The 16,605-nt window shown below is 63.7% G+C and overlaps 2 protein-coding genes across 3 annotated transcripts; one reads left to right on the top strand and one right to left on the bottom strand.

Moving 5' to 3' along the window:
- Positions 1–5,908: 5,908 nt before the first annotated feature.
- EMD (emerin) lies at positions 5,909–13,595 on the bottom strand. The gene is made up of 8 exons (XM_067552276.1): positions 13,527–13,595; positions 12,993–13,083; positions 12,596–12,688; positions 12,429–12,509; positions 11,228–11,308; positions 10,909–11,009; positions 6,739–6,785; positions 5,909–6,583 (listed from the first exon to the last, which is right to left on the bottom strand). Exons 2-8 carry the CDS (start codon positions 13,072–13,074, stop codon positions 6,325–6,327), a joined length of 744 nt encoding a protein of 247 aa, XP_067408377.1. The 5' UTR covers positions 13,075–13,083; positions 13,527–13,595; the 3' UTR covers positions 5,909–6,324.
- Positions 13,596–14,025: 430 nt separating this feature from the next.
- On the top strand, positions 14,026–15,613 carry LOC137155840 (three prime repair exonuclease 2-like). Of its 2 annotated transcripts, none has more exons than XM_067552284.1 (2): positions 14,026–14,445; positions 14,906–15,613. In XM_067552284.1, exon 2 carries the CDS (start codon positions 14,908–14,910, stop codon positions 15,580–15,582), a length of 675 nt encoding a protein of 224 aa, XP_067408385.1. In that variant the 5' UTR covers positions 14,026–14,445; positions 14,906–14,907; the 3' UTR covers positions 15,583–15,613. The 2 variants fall into 2 exon arrangements, with proteins under 2 accessions (XP_067408385.1, XP_067408386.1); XM_067552285.1 differs by having other exon boundaries at positions 14,026–14,449.
- The last annotated feature ends 992 nt before the right edge of the window (positions 15,614–16,605 follow it).

The raw sequence follows: 16,605 nt of genomic DNA, 5'->3' as shown, positions 1-16,605 counted from the left end.
GCGGCCGGGAAGAGGAGGGAACAAACCGCCTCGGATGTCTGCCCGGCCCCACCGATTCCCGCGTCCCGGGGCCAGGCGCCGTGTGGAGGCGGAAGCGGCCGAGCTGGAGACGCTGTTTGAAGGCCGAAGGGGAGTCCCATGTACGGCCGAAAGCAGCGCTGGCACCCGGCCTACGCCCCCCACGCTTCGGGCCTGTCCTGCGACGTGGGCCTGCAGGAACCTCTGCCGTGGTCTGGGAGACGAGGTCTCCGCCCCTCCGCGCGGCACCGGACCCCGAGCCCAGCAGATTGCTCCCCCGGGGGACCTGCTGATGCGGGTCGCTTCGAACCTGGGCCTCAGAGACCTCCACATCCTGGCTGCAGCCGCGGGCCCCGCCCACCGTGGGGCAGTGATGGGGCTGGCAAGGCCCCGTACCGTGCCAGCACGCTGGCTCACTCCCCTCTTCTCGGCCGGGGGCGTCGGCAGCGAGCGAGCGGGCCAGGCAGGGCCAGCCCGGAACGAAAAGAGGAAGGAAGATTCGGTCTCGGGGAGCCTCCAGTTGCGTGTGCCGGGCAGCGGCCGTGTGGGGCAGTGCAATTTTAGTGGGGGCGTTTTCAAAGGCTCCCTGCCCCAGCCGAGCCGCGTTCGGGGCGGAGGGGAAGAGCGAAGGGGTTTTACTCGACGCTGGGGGGCGCCGGCCCAGTGTCGCCTCAACAGGTATCTCAAGAAACCGAGCTGCTGCCTGGTCTCCGGGGAGCCTGGCCCGCCGCTGACAGACGCGTATTTTCCCAGCTCCGTCTTCTGGGCCCCGGACCGAAGTGTTCTCAGCTGTGGGGGTCGGTGCCGAGGCGGGGGGGTCACCGGCCCTCGACGACGGGCTGCTGAGAGGTGCAGCATCCGGACCAGCCGGGCGCCGGCTCCGCTGATAAACCAGCACAGGTCAACTTGGTCCGGCTTCGGAGAACAGAACCCCGTGGGGCTGGCTCCAGGCGACCCACAGCAGCTCCCGCCGAGGCCCAGCTCCGCTCTGCGTCAGGCCGAGAGCCGGGGCCGCCTGCCTGGCTACATGGAAACGTTTCCCTTCATGGGCCTCTGGGCGGCATCTCTGCATCCCGCTCTCTGCCGCCCCGCTCGGACTGTCTGCCCCCCACGCACCCAAGTCTGGCTCCGTCCAGGGGCATGTGGCAGCTTTCTCGCCCTCCAGCGAGGGCAGGGGAGACTCCCCCCCCAGCCGTGCACCCGCGGGCCTTAAACCTGGTCCTGGCGAGACTCACGGGCCCCTTTCGAGCTGTTAGCGGCCTGGTCCCTGCTGCTGCTGCTCCCTCGGGAGGTCGCCTTCCTGGGGGCGCTGCCCTCACCCGTGGGGTCTCTGAGATCCAGACCAGGACCGCCCCCCCCCCCCCCCTTCTGCGAGGACCTGGCCCAGCTGCGCCCCCAGCAAAGGTGCTACCGTTTCACACCACCCGGCACTGGGTCCCACCGGTGCCCGACCCTGACCCTCCACGGGCCCAGGCGGCTCTTTGGCGCGTCAGCAGACAGGCCGCGAGGGATAAAGCGAGCTGCCGGCCTGGACACAAGCGAGCACACGGAGACGAGCCTGTTACTGCCTTTAGTAACTGTTCTGCGGGGCGCGTTGCTCATGTCCAGTCCGTGCCCCCCCCCCCCACTCCCACACCCCCCCGGCCGAGTTTCCAGCAAGAAGGAACCGAGGGGGCGTGGGGCCGGCACCGCCCCTTCTCTCGGCACATCCGTGCGTGGCTCTGGGGGGCGCTAGAGCCGGCTAGCGCGGGGGGAAACTCTCGGGCACGCGGTGCGTGAGCACCCAGCACGGAGCAGGCGTGAGCAGCACGGAGCAGCACGGCCCTTACGGAAGGTTAGTAACCGTTTTTTCCTATCACTGTCTCGGGGGACGGGGGGGGGGGTGTTATTTTATTGTATTATGATTTTTTTATTATTATTAAACTTTGGAGGCTAATGGAGCTGTTTGCCGGGGGTGCAGGGGGCCCCCCACCCAGAGCCGGCTGCGTCTCGGTGCCCTCTGCCCGTCTGGCGTTATACACCGCTGTTCCCCAGCTGCCCTGCCCCAGAGGTGGCTGCAGCTCAGCCACGGCCAATTGTGGGACTCTCCCTTGTTTACCCCGTCCCTCGTTTCCCCTGGGCTCAGCCGCCCTCCCCCCCCCCCCATTTTCTTGGCGCCAGCCGCGCTGCCTAGGGCCGGTGGCGTCGCTCCTCTCATGCCGGCTGCTCCACGGATCTCGGGGCCGCCCCAGGCCAGGCGCCTGTGGACAGAGAGCTGGAGAGCGCCAGGTGCTTTCGCCCAGCTGGGCCCCGCGAGCCTGGACTTGGGCTCAGCAGAGACGTTTGTGCATCCGCCAGCAAGGCCTCGTGCACGGGGGGGGGCGTCCTGGGGGTATCCAGTGCCACCTGCAGCCGAGCTGGCTGACGCTCTGCCCGGTCCCAACCCCCACCTGGCCCAGGGTTTCCTGGATCCCATGACCTCTGGCAACTGGTCTGACTCCCGTGTGACACCCACTGCCGGTCTCCCCCTCCCTGGGCCCATAACTGAATTGTAAAACCCTAGGGGGAAATCATGAGGCAAGGAGTTCCCCAGTTCCCCAGTCCATCCTTGGGCCTGTGACGCGTGTGAGCATCTAGGCTGATCTCCTGCGTCACGCAGGCGGGAGAACTGCCCCGCAGCGAGCCCTGGGGCGGCGCTTTTCGAAAGGTACTTTTGGGAGGGGTTGTGTCGTGTCACCCCGTCACCTCCTGTGTTCAGCTGAACGGCTGCAGCTCCCGCTGCCTCTGCTTGGAGCCCTCCCCGATTTATCACCCTCCGCCTTGACCTGGGGGCGGCCCGAGCGCTCTGCCGTGCTCCGGGGGGGGGGAGCATGGCTGCCTAGAGCTGCCTGTCTCAGGGGCCGTCCCGTTCCCTGTAGCGCCCAGCCTGCTGCTGGCTCGGTGTCTCTGCTGTGCGGGGCTGTTCTGCACCAGTATTTCGTACGGCCACCTGGGCCTGCGCGTTGCACCCAGCGACGCTGCATCCCATCGGCCCAGGCACCCCGATCCTTAGTCACTTCGCGTCCGCTTTGGACTGACCGGTGCTGGGTGACTTCCTTGTTCAGCCCGTTCCCCCAATCGGGTGGGCCCAGCACAGACCCCTGGGCCCCGCTATTTCCCGCTCTCCAGTGTGCTGCCCACTCCTCCTGTCAGCCAGGCCTGCTCCGTGGGGGACCTGCCCCCCCAGCCCAACAGCCTCTGGCGAGGGACTGTGTCAAAGGCTTTCTGAAAGTCCAAGGACGCTGGCTCAGCCCAGTCCACATTTGGTGACCCCCCTCCCGCCCCATCAATCGCTGAGGCCTGATTTCCCACCTCCTCTGGCCCTAAGGGCTAGGTCACGTCCCCCCCCCGTTAGAGATCCTGGGCCCCGGGGCTAGGAGGGCCTGCAAGGGTCACCTAGTCTAACCCTGGCCTGCTGCAGGATTTGTTGTGTCTAAAGGGCTCCAGCCTTCTCTCGAAACCCTCCAGCGAAGGCCCTTCCACGACCTTCCTCGGCCTCTGGGCATCGTCCGCCTGTTCTCACGGGCCGCGGGTTTCCCCTGCGATTTAACATTCAGCTGTGCGGCTGCAGTTTGACCTTCACCTCTTCTTCCGCCACCAAGGGCAGGACAACGTTTCTCCATCTCTTTTATGGCAGCCTTTGGCGTACCTGGAGACGGGGGGTCGTGTCCCCCTTAATCGCCTCTTTTCCAAACTGACCATACCCGGCTCCTGCAGCCTTTCTCCCCTGGCTTGTGTTCTGTGCCTTGGATCCTCTTTGTCACTCCCTTTGTGGATCCGTTCCCGTTTCTCTGCATCCTGTCTATACAGCAGTGACTAAAACCGGGCACAGTTCTCCAGCTGAGGCCTACCCAGCGCCGAGCCGAGCGGTGCTGTCCCTGCCCGTGACACGCCTCTGATCATGCACATTGGCTCTGTTTGCATCGTCTGGCTGAGTCATGCGCAGGGTGTGATCCACCCCAACGCCCAGATCCTGCTCAGCCGTGCTGCTGCCAGGCCGGGGCCCTCCCGCCCGCTCCGCGTCGGTGCGTTGGGTGTTTCTTCCCTTAGTGACACACGCTCCATGTGGCGTCGCATCGCCCCGTGCCCCCCTCTCGCTAGCAGCTAGGGCTGTACTTTCCCGCAGGGCTCTTGAGTGAAGCCCAGCGGGGCCTGGGGACTTCTAATGTCTCCATTTCTTCCAAAAGCGCCTCTAGGGACTCCTCAGTCGGGGCCAGTTCCTCCCAGTTGTCACCTACACAGACCGGCCGGGCGGTGGGAATCCCCCTCACGGCCTCTGCGGAGAATTCATTGACCTTCTGCGCCGACGCCGGCTCAGCTCGGGTGTTCCTCCTTCGCCCCCTTTCCTGCTTCTGCCTCGCTTACAAATCACTTGCTTTTCAGCTTCCTGCGGGGCCAGTTCGACTTTTGCTCCTATTTTCCGCCCGCGGGTTTGATTTCCAGGTTTCCCTCTGCCCGCTTCGGTCCCCCAGCAGCGGGGGCTGGTTTTGGCTGCTCCTTCCCGCTGGGCGGGGCAGCAGGGGGCTGCGTTTCATGTGCCCCTCGTTCGGGCGGCGGGAGAGAGGTTCTGCGCCGCTTGCAGGCGTGGCGCCCGGGCGCCTACAGCAGTTCCCCTTTCTGAAGTTAAATGCGACAGGCCTGGGCTTCGTGGGTATTTCCCACTCCACGTTCAGCCGCCGGCACCTCTCGGCCCAGCTCCCTTAGGACTGAATCAAGCAGGGCCACGGCCCCCGTGGGTGCCAGGCCTGGCTGCTCCCAGACACCCCCCCGCCCCGCACACTGGCGATGGCTGAAATCCCCCAGCAGCGGGGCGGTGCCTGGCTTTGCAGAGCAGGTCCCAGGCCCGGTGCGGGGCCGGCCAGGCTGGGTTTCCGCCTGCTCTCCTATTAGTCATGCCCGACTGGCGTAGCCCCGTCGGGGCACGGCTTGGGGGAGAGGTTTGACTCTGGTTTCTGTCACCCCCCGGCCAGCGCTGGCAGCTGGGGACACACCGGGAAGGGCGGGGCTGGGGCTGGGAGTGTCTTTTCCTGGGCCTGGCGCTGCCTGTGTATCGCCACACTCGGCCCTTTCTGAGTCCAACGTCCCGTGCTCCGCACGGCGCCTGGGTTCTCTCCCCACGCGCAGGCCCACCCCCTGCGGCCCAGCTCCTGCTCCCGCCTGAGGCTCTTGCTCCAGCAGCATTTGCCCAGGCCCCAGGATGGTTTCCAGCCACGTGGCCTCTGCGTGGCTGGGTGCCCGGCTGGGCAGCCACTGGTGCGGTGACGGGGGAGGAGGAGGGAATAAAGCCGGACGTGGGCACCACCCACGTGCTGCTGGCCCCAGCTGGGGCTCAGTGCCCAGGCCGGGTCCCCTCCGCGGGCCGGGCCGGGCTGTCAAACAGGCTGTGACGGGGCTGGGGGAGTCAAATGTGGCCTCGCCCCTGCCGAGGGGGGGGGGGCAGGAGGAAGGCTGTGCTCCCGGGTGAAACATGAACAGGGGAGTCCAAGGAGCCCCAGGGCAGGGGGGGCCTCCAGGGAGGCTGGGCTCAGGAGGGGCAGGGGACAGCAGCGGGAGCCAGCGTGGCCGGGGGGGGGGGGGCGGCTACGTTGGATATTAGGACAAACATTTCCCCTGGGAGGATGGGGAACCCTGGGGTGGGGAGGAGGGGGGGGGGGGGGAATCTCCAGCCTTAGAGTTTTTTGTTGGTGGTTGGTCGAGACGCCCCCCCCCCCCCCCCCCGGCTCCTTGTCCCCAGTCTCCCCTGAGCCGGCCCCTCTAGTACCCACAGTCCCCGCTGCCTTGAGAGCCGGGGGGGGGGGGATATCATCCCCTGCAGCGTAGGGTCACCCTAGCCCCTGACCCAGGCGAGGGCCCCCCCCCAAACAAGCCCAAATTTTACAAAACAACCAAAAAAGTCCCAGCTTTATTGAGTGGCTTCCGCAGGCCTGGTTTGGTTTTTTCCAGAGGAGAAATGCCCCTTGGCCAGGAAAACGCAGCCCCCGCGCCCCCGCTGATAAAGGGAAAGCTAAAAACCAGCCCCTGGCTACTCTCTGCCCCTGCGAGCCTGTGTGCGTGCAGAGGGGGGTAGGTAGGGCCCCCTCCCGCAGGAGGAGCTGGGGTAGAAATACCACCGGCCCCTGGCACAGCACAGCAGAGCTGGGAGGCACTTTGCGTAGGCCCTACATAAACAGGTCAGACGCCAGCAGGGACCCCAGCCTCACTAACCCTCCCTCGCAGGAGGGGTGAGGGAGCCGGGCAGGGCCCCCGCAGGAGGTGGGGGTGGGAGGGTCCGGGGGTCCGAGGCCAGGCTCACTGCTCGTGGGGGATGGCGAAGGGGTTGTCGTCGGCGCCGCTCTGCAGGGCGCAGTACACGTAGGCCAGGAAAGCCGCCAGCGCCCCGAAGAGCAGCAGCTGGAGCCAGAGGGGCAGGAAGCGGCGGGAGCCCCCCGCCACGGCTCCCCCGGGCCCTCCTCGGGGAAGGGGGTGGATGGCCTGGCGCGCCTCCACCCGCAGGGGGGGTGGAGCGGGGGGGTCCCGGCAAACCCGCTGGTAGGCGACGCCATCCCTGCTGGAGAAGGGGCAGCGGTTAGTGCTCAGAAACCACAGCACACCCCACCCTCGCCCCACGGCCCAGCTCCACGCCAGCTTGTAGGGGGGCACCGAGCTAGGCCTGCCCCCTACCCTGCACCCGCCTCAGCGAGGCTGGCCCACGGCCCGTCTCACCTCTCAGCTTCTGTCCTGGTCGGGGTGTAGGACGCGGCCTCTCCGATCTACGAGGAAAAGCACCATCAGCGGACGGCCAGCGTGGGGGACAGCAGGCGGCAGAAACAACCCCCCCCCACAGAGGGGGGGCAGCCAGGTAATGAAGGGCAATCTGGCGGGGGGGTTGCACATCTTTCGCAGTGGCCGTGCTGTAAAACGAGTCCCAATGTCCCCCACCTCCTGCACCCCCTCCTGCTGTGGGGAGAGCACCTACCCCAAGAAGTTTCTGGGCTAGGTCTGGGGGGTACTAATGGGGGGTGGGGGGGGGCTCCCCTTAAGTTCAACTAGCAGCCGGCCAGGATTGCTGGGTACAGAGGCTCCTGCCGGAGCATTGTGACCAGGGAGCAGAACCACTGAAACATGGCCTTCCTTGCGCTTGGTGTAACTCCCGCCCTTCACAAAGGGCATAAAATAAACGGGCCTAAATCCCGTCCGGCGGCTGCCTCGCCCCCCGCTGGAGCGACGGCGTCGTCCGGCCACTTGGAGGCTGGGAAAATCTCACTGCCACACGCAGGGCCGGGGGCAAAATTTAGCCCAGCCCCCCCCGCCGTAACTAGGTTGCTGTAACTTTTTAAGCGTAGACCGGGCTGAAATTCATGGTTGAGACGTTACTTGGCGGGGGCGAAAAGGAAGGAACCAGATTTTTGAGATTCACTTTTCATTTGTCTATTGGAAATCTACGTGGAAGGATTCAAGTTTAATCAGTAAATTCCAGGGACCCTCAATTTCCCCAGAGACCTAAACCCCAGAAAAGAAATGTGATGCTAAGAAATGTGCAGCGAGGCAAAGTACGACAAATGCTGCTGGGCTCCGCCCTTGATTCCCCTGAAGTGCTTGGTCGACATCCTGTGTCCACAGCGACAACGGGGGTTTTAACGGTTATAAAGCTTTACGGTTTTTAATGTCACGGGCGCCTGTTAAATATTTGTTGTCCCCCCTCACGCCCCTCATCATTTCCCACAACTGTGAACATTTAATTCAAATTTAAAAAAAACAAACAAACCCACAATTTTGCCCACCTGTGAAAATTTCTAAAATGCTTAAATATAAGAGTTCGATCTGCTGTGTGGAAAACGACAAATGAAAACTGGATTCTGCCCCGCCCGCTTTCCCCGGAAGGAATTAACGAGCAGAGTCACAAGAAAACGTGCGGGGGTTGGTATCCTAGGGCACGGGGGGGGCAAAGTTGCAGGCGATACAAATTCACTCAGGCTAGGTCAGTCCAAAGCGAGCAAGGCGTGACGGGCGTGCAGAGAGGGAACAGGGAAGCGTCATTTACCCCTTCACCTAACACAAGAACCAGGGGTCACCCGCTGAAAGCGTCAGGCAGCAGGTTGACAACAAGCGTGAGGCCGTAACTTCTTCACCCAGCGCACGCGGCCTGTGGGGCTCACTGCCAGGGGATCTTGTGACGGCCAGAAGCAGAACGGGGTTTAAAAAAGGGTGTGAGACGTCCCTGGAGGACGCGGCCATGAGCCAGGATGGTCAGGGACACAACCCCGTAAGCCGGTCTCCCTACACCTCCGCCTGCCAGACGCTGGGACCGGCCGAGGGACTGGATCACCCGCTAATTGCCCTGGTCTGCTCGGCCCCTGGCACTGGCCACTGTGGGAAGACAGGACGCTGGCTAGATGGGCCGTTGAGCTGACCCCGTCTGGCCGTTCTTAGCAGAAGCAAAGCAAAGCACGGGACAAACGTTACGGGGCTCGCGGCCTGATTTGAAGGCGTTCCTCAGGCTCTGTTTCCATCAACCGCCAAAGACTGCAAACGGCCCAGCCTCCGCGCCAGCATGCGTGTGACCCGGCTACGTTGGATTTCAGGCCCTGGATGATCTAGTTCCATTGAGCTAAGCCCTGGCACAGAGGCAGCTGAGAACTCTCCCGTCGATCCAACCTCACCTCTCAAAGGAGTAGATGCATTACGGGGAGGGAACCCCCCCGTCCACTGACGTAGGAAGCGTCTACACAACCGTAGACGTGCGCTTCGCTCAGTTTACCATGGCTCTCTGTCAAAGGAAGCTAAACTAAAGCCATTTGAATTCACAAACACGGTTTGGCTAATCCACTCTGAATTATGCCTTTGGGTAAATCTGGATTGGTTTCCTGAGCATTTTTGGTTTCAGCCTACACAGGAGAATTGCGGAGTTCGGTTTAAAAGCATGAGACTCCCCAGGCTGGCATGTCTAGGTGGGGGTTAGATCCTAGCGTATCCAGCAAAGGGAATGCAGACGAAAGCAAAGTCTGTCTGCGTCCTTCCGAAAATTGTCTGGGGAAAGGTCTAGTGATTTGCCCTCCAGATGCCCAGGGCACGTCCACACTGCAGAGAAAGGTGTGCGCTGAAGTCGGGCTGGCTCGCAGGGGTTCTCAGCGCAGCACAGACAGAGCAGCTGGGGTTAGAAGTGGGAAATGCATAGCTGGGCGTGGAAGGATCCTGTGCTTAGTCGGCAAATGCCAGGGAATGTTCGGTTCACCCGGCACCTACACGGACAAGAACCATTTCCACGGCTGGCGATAACTGAAATCGAAGTATGTGATTCGTCTCTTTGGACGGGGGCTGTCGACGGCTGGGTGTGAAGCTTTGACGTTTTGAACCACAGCATCATCTCCTGTCGTTACATTATTGGCAGCCACCCCCCACAATTCCCCACGCCTGGGAACATCACAATGAACTGCAAGAAAAATGCTCTAAGCCCAGAGTTTTGCACATCTGGGAACATTTCAGTCGATAAAATGACTTGGAAAAAAAAAGCTTAACAATGAAATTATAATAAATGGAAACCAAATTCTGCCGCGCCCACCTGCAGTGGCCACAGCTTCGCTGCCACTTTAGAGCCGGGCTAGCTAAAAGTGACCCTTCAACTTCGGGTTTACATTGGCAGAGCTTTAACCTACAACTTCGCTCAGTTTTCCCCAGTGCTCACATGCCCTGGGAGGGCGAACGGAGACACACACAGACTGACAGAGTCAGAAAACCATCCAACCTGCGGAGCCGGCGGCTGAGAGACCTGCAGGCCATTGTAAAGCCAGGTTTCAAAACTCAGGATTTCCCACCCCCAAGCCAACAGGGTTTGGAATCCGTCCTTTTGGGCAAAACCTTGAATTTTTGTTTATATTTTTACATTACCCGCTGCTGCCATGGCGTGAGACCATTTCTGTGCTGATATCAGACGGCTCATTAAATAACACATACCGCGAGCAAACACAAAACTAACCTCAGCAGGCGGGGAGTCAAATTTCCAAGCAAAGTTTCCCCCAGCAATGATTACATTTCTAAGCAAAGTTTTCTGAAACTCGCTTTTGGGGGCTTCTGTTTTTACACACGCAGGCACACGCACGCACCAAGTTTTATCCACACACCACAGCGGGCGCACACGTCCTACGTATCTACAATCTCGTGTTATTCCTAGAAGCTCCATGGCCTGAAGCGGCTTCCGTCTTTCTCAAACCCCGTCCGAGTACGCCCAGCCTCCCGTGACGCTGTGCGAAGCCAAAACCGGTTTCGCTCTTAGAAAACGAGCAGTTTATCACAGGTAAGACCACGTGACTGTTCTGCCCGCTACAAGCCGGGGGGACAGGGAAGGGCAGGATTGAAACGAGGAGTGGAACTGGGACGAACTGGCGTATGGATTTTAGGGACGGGGAGAGACTGGTAAATCGTCAAAGCATCCTGGACACAGGCGCGACATTTTGGGAGCTCAGCTCGCGTTAGGGGCCGTAACATCGCTGCGCAAGGCAGCTTCCCGGAGCTGGGTGCCATTTCTTTCCGGGCCAGGCCGTTACCGGCTCTCAGCACGAAGCCCGAGTCCGGTTCTTTGCTCTCGTCTGTCCTACAGGGGCAAATTGCGGACGATACAATTTATCAACCCGCAGCAAACGCTTTAAGGTTCACATTTTCCAGGCCAGGCCAGCAGCCAAGTCCAGGGATTGTCCCATGGGGCTGGGACGGGGGCAGAGTTGGGGGTTAGACACGGTAGGACCAGATAGGGGGTGGAGGTAGGTGCACGGGGCTAGAAAGCTGCTCGTGCCAAAAGGGGGGGTAGCGGCAGCTCGGGGTGGGGATCACACCTATTTCTGCCCCCCAGTGCCTTCCCCCTGGTTACGTCCCATCCATCCCCTCCAAGGGTTGACTTACCGGCTGGCGGGCACTGGCTTCCCCCAGGGGACCCGAGGCTGCCCCATAGAGCCAGGAGGAGGAGGAGGAGGAAGATTCTTCATAGGACTCAGTGTCCACGTCTGGGGGTGGAAAGGAGTGGGGTGAGATGGGGGCTGGGCACAGCTGTTACCTTCCCCCCTGAGCTCCATCCCTGGAACTCCCTGCTGCAGGAATCTGAACATCGCCTGGGACGGCGGGTGGGAATGGGGTGTCAAGACCAGATCAGGGGAATCAGATCAGACTCCCCCCAACTACTTTGTAACCCCCCCCATACCCCCCTCATCGGCTCCCCACTCACCATCTGCCAGGTAGTTGGTGCGACCCTCACGACGGGGGAAATCATACAGCTCCCGTGTGTACGTCCTGGTGGGGGTGAAATCTGGGGGGGGGGGCCAAGAGACACGGGAGGAGTTACTGAGGGGCCACCTCCACGCCCCACCCTCACTGAAGATAGGAACATTTAGATACCCCAGACACTGCACCTTGTTACCTGGCAGCCCGGTGTTCTGGGGGAACCAGGGCGCAAACCCCGACTCTCGCTGGCTCCCCTGAACCCCCCCAGCCTCTGCCTGAACCAGAAACCAAAAGCAAGGAAAAGGCAGCGGAGACACACCCGAGCCCTCCAAAGACGGGGGACTCCCCAGCCTCATCTCCATGGAAGACGGACCACGCCTCAGCCCAGCGACCGGAGAGCAGGGACCGCACTGAACGCGGGGCCGGCAAAGCAGGGACGCACGGCCCGGCGGGAGATCTGTGCTCCAGGTGTGAACGAACCACCTGGGCTGCACCACCCGGCTCCGCAGTTACAGGCCAGGCCAGTCACTGGTCTGCAGCGCACTGAACCTGCCCGGCTGCATTGTGAGCGCCGCAGGGAACGGGGCCCAGACCAGGAGTGAGCCGCTCCTATTGTCCAGCGTGAAGAAACCCCCTGGGATACCGCCTAGAACCATCACTTCTTCTACCCAGCCGGAGCCCCGGAGAGCCCAGAAACCCGGTGGGGTTTGCTTGCCCAGGGGGTCACTGCTAGAACAACTGCAGAGTGGGGAGGGGCAGCCGAGACGTGCTGCTCTGCCCAGCCCGCGGAGGGCAGGGGCACACAAGGGGGGCAGCTGAAAGTGCTGTTCGGACCCGGCCTGCTCCGACGTGCGCTCTAGTCTGGTGCAGTGCAAAGGGACACTGGAAGTGCTGCGTCACCAGCCGGCTGAGCTCGGGGACATCTAAGGGGTCAGCCGAGAGTGCGGACAGCCCGGTCCGCTCAGACGCACTCGGCGAATCTGGAATGTGTGTGTGTATCTGGGGGGGGCTTATCTGAATCTGGGGCTGGAGGAGCCCAGCCCGGAAAAGCTCAGGTCCTGCAGGGTAGCTCCACTGGGAGGGGACTGGTAGCCATACGAACACAGCAGTAACACCAGCAGCACATTGATGGAATCACCCCCCCACTTCCAGGAAGGTGACCCTAATAAATGAGCGAACCCCAAGGTGACGGGAACACCTCTCACCGTCATCCCCATAGCGGCCCGGCTCCTCCTGCCAGGGGTGGCTGTAAGACTCCCGGCTATAGGTCTTGGTGGTGCCAGGATCTGGGGGGGCAGAGACACAGGGGTGGGGGGGGGGTCAGTGGCAGCTGTTGCTGGCCTCTCCCCACCCCTCCCGGACCCCCACTCACCTGAGTGGCTCACGGCCCCCCCCGGGGGCGACAGCTTGGTGCGCTGGGTCTCGTACTCGTAGACCTTCCGCTCGTACAGCTTCCGGGTCGACCCTGGGGGGCCAGGAGGGGGAGACAATCGGGGGGGTCAGGTGGGGCCCACTTGGTGCCCCTAAACTCAGACGCCCCCTTCTCCCCCCCCCCCCGACCCCTATTCCTCTGGTCTAGCCTCTCCCGCTCCTCCCGGCCATCCAGCCCCCCACAAAAGCTGCAAACCCCCCCCCCCCATGAGATGCTGCTTCTCTTCCCAGCCCTCCCCTCTGCCCCCCAGGTGCCCTCCACTCCCCAGCGTGCCCCTCCTTCCCAGCCCCCCAGCATGCCCCTCCCCCCTCCGGCCAGCCCCCCGGTCCCCCCATACCCACGATGGGCCCGTGCGGGATGCCGTAGCGCTGGAGCATGGCGATGAGCTGGGCGTCCGTCAGCCCCGTGTAGCGCTGCATGGCGCCGGCCTGGGGAGAGCAGGGTCAGGGGGGGCCGAACTGGCCCCCGCAGCGCCCCAGCCCCCCCCAACGCTCAGACTCCCCCTGCACCCCCATCGCATCCCCGCTTTCCTCCCCCACCCCCATTGCTCTGTCCCACCGTCCCCTGCTTCTCCTGCCCCCTCCCCCCTGCCCCTCTTCCCAGCCCCCCAACCCCCAGCCTGCCCCTCCCCCCACCGTACCCCAACTTCCCTCCCCCAGCCCCCAGCCTGCCCCTCCCCCCACCGTACCCCAACTTCCCTCCCCCAGCCCCCAACCTGCCTCTCCCCCACCGTATCCCAACGTCCCTCCCCAGCCCCCAGCCTGCCCCTCCCCCCACCGCCCCTCCCTCCCCCCAGCCTGCCCCTGCCCCTCCCCCAGGTCCCCCCGCAGCGGCTCGCGGGCCGGGGGGGCAGGGCGGGGCGGGGCGGTACCTGCGGTTCCGCGCGGGGAGCAGGCCCGGGAAGCGGCGGGGGGAAGTGACACGAGGGGGCGGGGCCGGGGCTGGGCAACGCCCCCTCACTCCGCCCGCCCCCTGGCAACGCCCCGCCCCTGGCAACGTGCGGCCCGCCCCCTGGCAACGCGCCGACCGGCGCCCCCTGGCGGGGAAAGGCTCCGTGTCGCGCCCCGCGGAGCAGGGAGCCCGGACGCCTGGGTTCCCCGGGGGGGAGGGTGGGCTAGGAGCCCGGACGCCTGGGTCCTATCTCTGCTCGGGGCGGGGGGCTGAGAGGGAGCTGGGTTCCCGTGGGGGGAGGGTGGGCTAGGAGCCGGACGCCTGGGTCCTCTCTGCTCGGGGGGGGGGGGGGCTGAGAGGGACCCCGGACGCCTGGGTTCTTTCCCTGTGGCTGGGCTGGGAGCCCGGATGCCTGGGTTCCCCTGGGGGGAGGAGGGGCTAGGAGCCCGGACGCCTGGGTCCTATCTCTGCTCGGGGGGGTGGGACTGAGAGGGACCCCGGACGCCTGGGTTCTTTCCCTGTGGCTGGGCTGGGAGCCCGGATGCCTGGGTTCCCGTGGGGGGAGGAGGGGCTAGGAGCCCAGACGCCTGGGTCCTATCTCTGTCCGGACGCCTGGGTTCTCTCGGGGCGGGGCAGGTCAGGTCAGGGCAGGGCGTGCCCCCCCTGCGCCCGCAGACTCCGAGACCGGCCCTGGTGACGCAGCGCCCGGCCCGGGGCCGTTTCGATTTCCCCGCTCGGGGAGTGACGCGCTCCGGGACCTGCCCCAGCCTCGCCCCCCGCCCACGGCACCGAGCCCGGAGCAGCCGACGAGCCCCCCAGCCGGAGAGACGCGGTGTCCGCACGCAGCCGAGGGGAAACTGAGGCACGCAGCCAGGGAGAGGCTTAACTGCAGTCACTTGGTGGGTGAGTGCTGAAGAACCCAGGAGTCCTGGCTCCACACCCCCCGCCCCGCTCTAACCACTAGACCCCACTCCCTTCGCAGAGCTGAGAAGAGAACCCAGGAGTCCTGGATCCCAGCCCCCCCCCCCCGCTCTAACCACTAGACCCCCTCCCTTCTCAGAACTGGGGAGGGTACCCAGGAGTCCTGGCTCCCAGCCCCCCCCTGCTCTGACCCCTAGACCCCCCCTCCCTTCCCAGAGTGGGGGAGGGTACCCAGGAGTCCTGGATCCCATCCCCCCCCCCGCTCTAACCACTAGACCCCACTCCCTTCGCAGAGCCAGGGAGAGAACTGAGTAGCCCTGGCTCCCCACTTTTCCCTTGCTAGGGATCCCTGCATAAACAGGCCCCTGGCGCCCCACCCCAGAAGCAGCCGCATCTCCTGCTTCCGCTCACATGCCTCTTCCCTTCCCTCCCCCCCAGCCATGCTGGCCCCCCAGGATTTCCAAACCTTCGTCTTCCTGGACTTGGAGAGCACCGGCCTGCCCCCGGACCGGCCCCGCATCGCTGAGCTATGCCTCTTCGCCGTGCACCGCCGCTCCCTCCTGCAGCAGCCCCCGCTGGACGCCGCCGGCCCCCCCCGGCTGCCCCGCATCCTGGACCAGCTGACCCTCTGTGTGGACCCCCTCCAGCCCTTCACCCCGGGAGCCGCTGACATCACAGGGCTGAGCCGGCAGGGCCTGGAGGAGAACGGCAAGCAGGGCCTGGACCAGGCCGTGGCTCGGGCCCTGGAGGGATTCCTAGCCCGCCAAGCCACCCCCCTCTGCCTGGTGGCCCACAACGGCTTCGCCTACGATTTCCCGCTGCTGCGCACGGAGCTGGCGCGAGTGGGGGCCGAGCTGCCCCCCGGCAGCGGCTGCCTGGACACCCTGCGTGCCATGAAGGAGCTGGGCCTGGGGGGGCCCGGGGGGTACGGGCTGGGGGCGCTCTTCCGGGGGCTCTTTGGGAAGGACCCCGACAAGGCGCACTCGGCCGAGGGAGACGTCCGCACCCTCCTGGCCCTTTTCCTCGCCAAGGCGCCGCAGCTGATGGGCTGGGCAGCAAGGAAGGCCCGGGCCTGGGAGGACCTGCCCCCCATGTACCCCCCCAGCGCACAGTGAGTGCCAAGAGCCCAGGAGGCCTGGGTTCTAGCCCCAGAGGGGAGTGGGGGCTAGTGGTTAGAGCAGGTTGGGGGTGGGGGGAGGGCAAGGACGCTGGGAGCCCAGACTCCTGGGTTCTCTCTCAGTTCATTAGCGGATGAAGGGGGTCTGGGATGGGTTAATGAAATTATTGTATTGAGCAACTGATTTTAATGGGGGGGGGGGAAGCTAAATTAGCCACACACACACACCCCCCACACACCCCCCCCGTGTATTTACTGCTAATAAATCAGGTTCTGAGCCGGACGCTTCGCTGAGTCGAACCTTTGGGTTGGGTTTGGGGCCCTTGGGGAAAACGGGGGGGTGCCGGTTCCTGCATAAACAGCCCCCTGTCCCCGCCACAGGCCGCTGCATCTCAGAGCCGGGTGACGGAGCCCTGTATAAACAGCCCCCACCCCAGAAGCAGCCGCATCACAGCCCCAGAAATCAGCCCGGCCAAGCATGGTCTATTTTTTTCCCTCTCTCTTTTTATTTGGTTTTTTTATTCCTTTTGTTCTCTATAGTTTTGGGGTACAGTGAGGGGGGAGGCGTGGGGGGGGGGGGCTTCGGTTTTTATTATTTTGTTCTTGGCGACGTCCGTTTTCTTTTTTGCGGAGACGGGAGGAAAAATAAATCTCACGATACCGAGCGAGGGGCCTGAACGAACGAACCGAAACTCACGATCACGGCACGAATTGGAGCACAGACATGGAGTATAGAGATATATAGGCGGTGCTACCGGGCGGGGCGGGGGGGGCAGTGGGCTCGGGGAATGAGGTAGGGGGGCAGGCAGTGTTGGGAGGGGTTGGATGGGGAGTGGGGGGGGGGAGAAAGCAGGGGTGTGTGAGGATGGAGGGATAAAAGGGGTGTGTATGGAAATATGGCGCACAGGGGGACAGGTGGTGGGGTGTATGGGGTAGGCAGATGCATGGGGCTGGATGGATGGACGGACAGAGGGTTGGGTGTGAGGGAAGGGACGGATGTATAGATGGCTATATAGATAGG

The sequence above is a fragment of the Emydura macquarii genome, unplaced genomic scaffold (assembly GCF_026122565.2).
Source record: "Emydura macquarii macquarii isolate MOO-44397 ecotype Brisbane River unplaced genomic scaffold, CSIRO-AGI_Emac_v2 contig_1386, whole genome shotgun sequence".
In the NCBI taxonomy this organism is placed as follows: Eukaryota; Metazoa; Chordata; order Testudines; family Chelidae; genus Emydura; species Emydura macquarii.
The sequence above is the reverse complement of the archived record's forward strand: the minus strand, read 5'-3'. Positions and strand labels throughout refer to the sequence as shown.

What these genes read in the sequence shown, in the direction of transcription:
- EMD (XM_067552276.1), bottom strand. Translation starts at nt 13,074, where the DNA reads ATGCAGCGCTACACGGGGCTGACGGACGCCCAGCTCATCGCCATGCTC. An exon ending in GGGCCGCTATGGGGATGACG is followed by an intron (nt 11,309 to 12,428) that starts GTGAGAGGTGTT and finishes CCCCCCCCCCAG; the next exon opens with ATTTCACCCCCACCAGGACG. An exon ending in AAGCCAGTGCCCGCCAGCCG is followed by an intron (nt 6,786 to 10,908) that starts GTAAGTCAACCC and finishes TTTTCCTCGTAG; the next exon opens with ATCGGAGAGGCCGCGTCCTA.
- LOC137155840 (XM_067552284.1), top strand. Translation starts at nt 14,908, where the DNA reads ATGCTGGCCCCCCAGGATTTCCAAACCTTCGTCTTCCTGGACTTGGAG.